Raw genomic sequence first — 8,542 nt, forward strand, 5'->3', positions numbered from 1 at the left:
ACTAACACTCACTAATACACACTAATACACTCTAAGACACTCTGTACACACTAACGCACACTAACACACACTAATACACTCTAACACACACTGTACACACTAATACACACTAACACATACTAATAAACTCTAACACACACTGTACACACTAACAAACACTAACGCACACTGTACACACTAACACACACTAATACACACTAACACACACTAATACACTCTAACACAATAATACACACTAATACACACTAATACACTCTGTACACACTAACGCACACTAACACACTAATAAACTCTAACACACACTGCACACATTAACACACAAACACACAGTAATACACTCTAACACACACTGTACACACTAACGCACACTAATACACTCTAACACACACTATACACACTAACGCACACTAACACACACTAATACACTGTAACACACAATAATACTCTAATACACACTAATACACTAACACACAATGTACACACTAAGACACAATAATACACTAACACTCACTAACATACACACACTAAAATACACTGTACACACTAATGCACACTAATACTCTAACACACACTGTACACACATTAACACACACTTTACACACTAACACACATTAACACACACTGTACACATTAACACACACACTGTACACACTAACACACACATTAACATACACTGTACACATTAACACACACACACACACTGTACACACTACCACACACATTAACACACAATGTACACTAACACACACTGTACACTAACACAGACACACACACAGTACACACTAACACAGACACACACACTAATACACTGTATTTACTTTGCTTTAAAACATGTAGGGATCACATGTGATCCCTACACCAATACAACATTTGTCTGATTGTATATCTGGAATCACACTATCTAGTGTCACCCATATGAGGATGAGGTTCCCCTTTGAGTCTGGTTCCTCTCAAGGTTTCTTCCTTTACCAATCTAAGGGAGTTTTTCCTTGCCACTGCTGCCTGAGTCACCTCAGACTTGCTCATTGGGGATAAATACATATACACGTACACTGTGAACTATATATATTTTGGATTTTGAATTTTTATTATATTAATTCTCTATATTACTCCTTATGTTTATCTTCTGTTCTACGTTTACGTTCTGTAAAGCTGCTTTGAGACAATGTCCATTGTAAAAAGCGCTATACAAATAAACTTGAATTGAAAAAAAATTGAATTAAAACATGTAAACACTGAACTGATAATAATGGATGTGACCATACAGTAAGGTTGAGAGGTTGGTGAGAAGTCTGTAAACACTTCTGTGAATCATTGTAATTGTGCACAAATAGGTAAAAAAAATATCCGTATTGAAGTGTTTTAGATATCACACATGACCTTAAACAGAATTTATAACAGATTTATCACTATATTTATCACTGATAAACACTGCAAAAACACACGGAGGGGAAAAGCATGTTAAAGCGCAGAACAGCTCCCCTAGTGGTGGCCATGCTTTATGACATGGCATTGTGCGTTTCCGTTATAATAGTCCAGTTTATACGCTTTAATAAATATAAATAACATAGAAGCACATGTAATTAAACGTTGAACATATGTAACACTATTTTAAAAAGATATACTAAATTATTGTGTTTATATATATTTTTTTTCAAATTTCAAATGTCATTTGTGTTGCATGTTTTTGATCATACCGTAAGTGCACAGCAGGGGGCAGCACAGTGCAGAAGAACGAAAGGCGCAGCTGACGTTCAAAACGCAGGTCACTGGATCTGTACAGGGTTTAATAAGTTTTTATGTGGCACACAAACGCCCCTTTAACGCCATTTGCAAGTTTTTTTTATATACTTTCAATTGCAGACTTTAAATGTGCACGTCAAATTCTGACTTATAAAACAGTAATGCATTTTAATTTCACTTCAGCTGTTTCTAACATATTCTGTATACTATATGCTCACAACACTTACAATTGTTGAAGTGAACATAATTAAAGTATGTAAGCTAAATATATTTTCACTAACTAATGTGTGTCATGTGCAGGAGTGAACAAAAAGAAAGAAAGTTTACTCGGAAAACAGAGTTTTGTTTATTTACCCACACTGGGATTATGTAATCCAACAAGTTGGATTGTTCATTAAACCCAATAGAAAGACAGAAACATGTAAAAGCTGCATGTTTACATACAGAGAATTAGCATCGATTCACATACATTTGTATTTAAGAAAACAGAAGAAATATTGCATAAAAAATATTAAAATTAATTATTTTTGATGTGAAAAATAAATGTACTTCATTAGCAGCATAAAACTTTAAAATAACAGTTGTTTTTTTAATTAACAGAGAACGTTTATAATTTTACAGCATTTTGTGAACAGTTCCACTTCCTGCTGGATTGTGTATCTTCAATGAAGTCAGACAGTTTTTCAGAGGCGTGTTAATCTCTTACCATTGTGTATCAGCAGATGGACCATGAAGAATAATAAACATCTGTGGAAAAGGAAAAGAGGAATAGCAGGATTTATTTTTCTTGTGTTAACATCACAAGCCACTGTTACAGTTTTCAGGACAACAAATTGACAAAACCAATGTAGTGTCTGAACTGAAGTGTTCTGTTTATAAAAATCTCCCGTTTATAAAATACAATTCGAGCTTATTCAAGATCATAAATAAGGTCTTAATGGAATTTGGTTCAGTATCTTGGTGTATTTACACAACAGTCAATAGTCATGTGAGATACACCACAACTCGGCCCAACATAAACAAACCTGTCAGTAGCTTCATGAGCTAAATGTATATAGAGAACAATGACAAATTTCTAACAAGATGTCACTTGTTGAAGAGGAGGTCACATGGCCAGGATCAAGACAGCAGCTTACCCTTGCACAATTCAACCCAAAAAACCTTAACACACACTGTTAACATTAAGGAATCTGCATGTTTAATATATCTAAACCTTCTGCAAATAAACTGTGATACTGATGCCACCTTGAGCCATGTGACACTTATCGAGGTAGCTGATGGCCAAATACACGTTACAGAAAAAACACTTGAAGAACAAAAGCATATAATTGTTATTTATTTTATCATAATTACGATAAATTAACAACCGACAAAGCAGCTGAAAGTCTAATGTAGACTAAACAAACATATTATGACCAGGAGCATCTCATTTTACAGACTGATGTTTGAAACCTGTTACTTTTTTTAAATCATCATTTGTTGTTGTATTAATAAATTATAATATGTTATTATTTAATGGTGTTTTATTTGAATTTTTTTTGTAACCGTATTGCTAATTGAATTTCCTCGGGTTCCTCAGGATAACATCTGAAAGTGTGGATAAATTTACTAGCTCTACTCTCTTTGTATGACATTAGAACACACCGATGATTAATTTGGACAGGATTTAATCAGGTCCTCTTACTGAAATGTGATTTACTGAAGCCTCGATTCAGATGTAACAAGCATGAAAAATACTGTTCTAAATATTTCATTAAGAACGAGAGGAAAGACATCAATCCTGAATTATCTTTCATGTCATTAAGATCAGTTTTCCTACATCATTGAGGACCTGCAGGAATCATTTACAATACTGTTAGAGTCATGATTATTATATAACAAAAGAAATAAAAGAAAGTCTTTATGATCTCTGAATATTCTGTTAATTACAATAATATTTAAATGAGTAATTGTTCTGTATCTCGGTGTGTGTAAAGTCATGAACACTATATACACAGATTTATTATTTATATTAATATACATGCTATAAGAAGGTTTTTATAGTTTTACTTCTTCCCCTTCACTCCTGTTCTTACCTATAGATGATGGTGAGAGCTCTCATGGTTCTTGCAATCAAACACACTTCTTCTTCTTATTTTCCTGTTGTTTAAATTGCGCTTGTCACACCAACTATAAGCTGCATTATCGCCACCTACTGGGTTGGAGTATGGAGCAGTCACGGTTTAAGACATTGGGAGCAAAAAACTTCAATTCTACAATTATATTCTCATTTTTCTTTAGGTGAATAATTATTTACACTCATTGTTTTAGTGACTTATTTACACTCATTGTTTTAGTGACTGAACACATTTTGCATGTTCTCTATAAGCTGTACAAGATATTTTTTATACAGTTCCTGATCCACACATATCACAATTGTCTGTTTCATATTTCTCTGTAACATATAAACTCTACGTTTAAAGGCCCTATACATATTCTTTCATAATCACATCCATTTTCCTGTTATCCTTTTATCACGCTCTCCCGCCACATGTTGTATTTCTCACATAGAAAAACTTTTTTATTATATATTTAATACGCCGCAGCTCCCAAAATGTATCAGTCCGCACCACTGTCTCTATGGAAAACGGGCAGGAATCAAGCGCGTCTCCCCTGGAGTTCTTAGTCGAGCCTGACACTTATCATCCAATCAAAAAAAGAGGCTACACAATAGCGAACGTGCTAACCACTAAGCCACCGTGCCCCCGCATTCTATAGTCATGTTCACTTAATCCCACATCTAATAAACTGATTAAATAAACTGGAATAAAGTTAACAAGGAATTAAATTAAGAGATTAGATTACATGTACCTGTAGGCGGGGACACGGTGGCTTAGTGGTTAGCACGTTCGCCTCACACCTCCAGGGTTGGGGGTTCGATTCCCACCTCCACCTTGTGTGTGTGGAGTTTGCATGTTCTCCCTGTGCCTCGGGGGTTTCCTCCGGGTACTCCGGTTTCCTTCCCTGGTCCAAAGACATGCATGGAAGGTTGATTGGCATCTCTTGAAAATTGTCCGTAGTGTGTGAGTGAATGAGAGTGTGTGTGTGTGTGCCCTGCGATGGGTTGGCACTCCGTCCAGGGTGTATCCTGCCTTGATGCCCGATGACGCCTGAGATAGGCACAGACTCCCCGTGAACCGAGGTAGTTCAGATAAGCGGTAGAAAATGAGTGAGTGAGAGAGATTACATGTAGAGAAGAGTCTCATTCGTCAAACTGGGTCTGATGCCCTCTAGTGGCTGAATGCAGAACTGTTTTTAATCATATTCATTACCATGTTAGTCAGTGCGACAGATGGCAAATATATATATATATCTCAGAAAATGGTCCTTTTATATATAATTCATCTGCATGTTCTGTCAGTAGCTGAGTTTATAGCCCTGAGATTATTGCGCCATTTGCCCCCAGTGGAATAACAGAGACTCAGTCTATAAAAAATCTTGTTGATTATCACAGTCCACAAACAGCAGACAGAGGAGTCACTACACTGCGTTTTATACACACACTCCTTACAGATGAATATAATAACACACAGTGACACAGGTCCAGGTTTAAAGTAGGCCTTTGATTGAGAGAAAACACACTTTATTCAGTAAACATTAGATTTGGGATGACATTATGGCCTGGTGTTAAACAGCACAAAGACAGGAAGAGAAGATGTGCATTGAAGCTCCAGCCATCTTTGGTGTGTGAGAGCAAGTGTGAGATGTGTTAGTTTTCAGACTAGAACCGCAACCCCGCAGTACAGCTTATGAAAAAAGCAAAAACCGATGTGTGTGTGTGTGTGTGTGTGTGTGCTACTTCAAAGGGTGAAATGGAATAAACCCCACCACAGTGTAGCTGCTGTCATTTTTTGCATTTGATGACCAGCTCTGTAAAAGGGAACAAAAGTCATGAGGTCTTTGTGTAGATTTGTCTCGTAAATGCATTTAAAATGTTATTTTACTGCAAAACAGAATCTGAGACCATGTGTGTATTTATGTGAAAGAAAAAAAACTTGTATTTGTGAATTTAAGAGAAAAAACACAGAACATTTTAAAATAGCAAAATTTATACAGAAACCCATGGATTAGATTCAACTAATAACAACTTCCTTTGTGTCCCTGTGTAACAAAACTGTGTAACTGACACAATAACACACATAACGCTGACACACACTGTGCAACCTTAAAAAAAATGGGGACACACTGTATACACATAACACACACTGTACACACATAACACACACTGTACAAACACTGTACAAACATAACACACACTGTACACTCATAACACACACTGTGCAAACACTCTACACACATAACACACACTGTACAAACACTGTACACACAAAACACACACACACTGTACACACACTGTACACACAACACACACTGTACACACAAAACACACACTAACACACATAACACACACTAACACACGTAACACACACTGATTCACACTAATACATTAACACACAATGTACACACTGACACACACACAGACACACTGATACACTAACACATGCTGTACACATACTAGCACACAACACACACTGTACACAGTGACACAACCTGTACACACAAAACACATGCTAATACACTAACACACATAACACACACTAACACACACTGTACAAACACACACTAACACACACTGTACACACACTAACACACATACACACTGTACACACTGACACGCACTGTACACACACTGACATACACACTGATACACACTGTACACACATAACACACACTAACACACGCTGTACACACTAACACACACTAAGACACGCTCTACACACTAACACACATAGTACACACATAACACACTTTGTACACACATAACACACTCTGTACACACTAACACACACTGTACACACTAACACACACTGAACACACTAGCATTGTGTATTAAAAGTGTTAAGTGTGTATATCTATCCAGTGAATGTACCTGTGTTCCAGTGACTTCCAGAAGCTTCACATCACAGTCTGGAGATCTGGATTTTCCACAGCAGATTATGATGGAGACTAAAAGATCAGGACACATTGGGAATAAAACAAGCTGAGTGGAAGACTGATGGTGGGATTTTAGATGGAGTGATAAAGTGATGAAACCTGGGCTGGATTCAGTCAGTGTAGATTATATCATCAGTTCTACACACTGGACAGAGAAAATGATTTCAAACTCACCTGTGACTGCAACCATCACAACACCGATCACAAGTCCTGTTATGATGAAGAGATTTCTCCAGAGTCTGATCTTTCCATCTTTATCAGGTGTCTGATTCTGACACACTTCAGTCTTACACGTCTGATTCTCTGGAAAAATGATCAGAGAGTCTGAACTTTATTATTAAATAAACCACTCAGTTAAAAGAGAATTTAAATAAGTTTTGATTTAACACAAACATTTGCTGTAATTATAATAAATAAACTCACCAGCTGAGTGACTCTGGATGTAAAGTCTGATTCCACGGCTGATGTTTGGAGATGAACCTTTTTGAATATAAATACAATAATAGACTCCTAATTCATTAGTACTGATATTGTGTATAAATAAACTGCTGTTATACTGCAGTGAGAATCTCTTGTTGAAGGTTGTGTTACTGTAATCTGCTGTCAGGGAAATACTGAAGAAAGAGCGTAATATAAACACTGGAGGTTCTGACGCCTTCATCAGGAACCAGTACACATTATTTACTGATACTTCACACTTTAGAGTCACATTTTGTCCCAAATCTACAGACTTCTCTGTGAAACATTCAGCAGCTCCACAGAACACAAGTAGATCTAGGAAACAAAAAACAACACATGACAAAACCCTGACTTGTGATTCGCTGCTCAAATAAAAATACAGAAATGTTTTAATCCAGAAACACGTTCATTAAATATGATCAGAGATTTAACTAAAGGAAATAAACTTACAGAAGTGAATGTGGAGGATCTTCATGATGAGACTTGATCTCTGTTCACAAGGAGGAAATTATCAGTGAGCTTCAGAATCATTTACAGCTACAGGAGTGAGGGGAAGTGGCAGTGCAACTCGCTCTGACCGCAAGCTTTTTTCATCTCTTTCTGATGTAAAGACCAGAAGTCTTTAGAGGAGGAGCAGAAAAATGATCTGTCTGTGAAGAGGCCGAGAGAAACGTAGATCCTTGTCCTTCTCGACATTAATAACTGGCCACTCGCCACATCTCATGTGTTTCTACATAGTTTTTAGATGAAGGTGCAGCAGATTGGTGTTGATTTAAACCTCAGATTAAATGTGTTTCATGGAGGAGGAAAACTTTTAGTGTAAAAATAAGAAGTCAAGCAACAAATCAAACAATATATTTATTCTTGTAAACAATTTAGATAAAATTACAGAAGAAATGTGATCATTATTATATATAAATATGTTCAAGGTTATTAAACAACCTGTGAAAATATCATAGAAAGTTTCCATAGAAATGTCAAAGTAAATATCTGTTTAATCTGTTTACTTTCATTCAAAATCTACACACTAACACACACTAATACACTGTAACACACACTGTACACACTAACACACACTAATACATTGTAACACACACTAATACACTCTAACACACACTGTACACACTAACACACAAATACACTGTAACCCACACTGTACACACTAACACCCACTAATACAATCTAACACACACTGTACACACTAACACACACTAATACATTGTAACACACACTGTACACACTAACACACTAATACACTCTAAGACACTCTGTACACACTAACACCCACTAATACAATCTAACACAC

At 36.3% G+C, this 8,542-nt stretch overlaps 1 protein-coding gene across 2 annotated transcripts; it reads right to left on the reverse strand.

Moving 5' to 3' along the window:
• Window positions 1-5,397: 5,397 nt before the first annotated feature.
• On the reverse strand, window positions 5,398-8,181 carry LOC132838881 (uncharacterized). 2 transcript variants are annotated; one of them, XM_060859523.1, is made up of 5 exons: window positions 7,687-8,181; window positions 7,201-7,551; window positions 6,952-7,080; window positions 6,713-6,789; window positions 5,398-5,652 (listed from the first exon to the last, which is right to left on the reverse strand). In XM_060859523.1, the coding sequence occupies exons 1-5, from the start codon at window positions 7,709-7,711 to the stop codon at window positions 5,578-5,580; spliced, it is 657 nt and encodes a 218-aa protein (XP_060715506.1). In that variant the 5' UTR covers window positions 7,712-8,181; the 3' UTR covers window positions 5,398-5,577. The 2 variants fall into 2 exon arrangements, with proteins under 2 accessions (XP_060715506.1, XP_060715507.1); XM_060859524.1 differs by lacking the exon at window positions 6,713-6,789.
• Between the last annotated feature and the right edge of the window lie 361 nt (window positions 8,182-8,542).

Source organism: Tachysurus vachellii, chromosome 23, assembly GCF_030014155.1.
Source record: "Tachysurus vachellii isolate PV-2020 chromosome 23, HZAU_Pvac_v1, whole genome shotgun sequence".
Lineage (NCBI taxonomy): Eukaryota > Metazoa > Chordata > Actinopteri > Siluriformes > Bagridae > Tachysurus > Tachysurus vachellii.

Bases quoted from the DNA above. Each gene is read 5' to 3' on its own strand.
- LOC132838881 (XM_060859523.1), bottom strand. From the start codon at position 7,711: ATGAAGATCCTCCACATTCACTTCT. The intron at 6,790-6,951 runs GTGAGTTTGAAA...CTGATCTTTTAG, and splicing joins TGTGATGGTTGCAGTCACAG to TCTCCATCATAATCTGCTGT. The intron at 5,653-6,712 runs GTACATTCACTG...TCCCTTTTACAG, and splicing joins TGGAAGTCACTGGAACACAG to AGCTGGTCATCAAATGCAAA.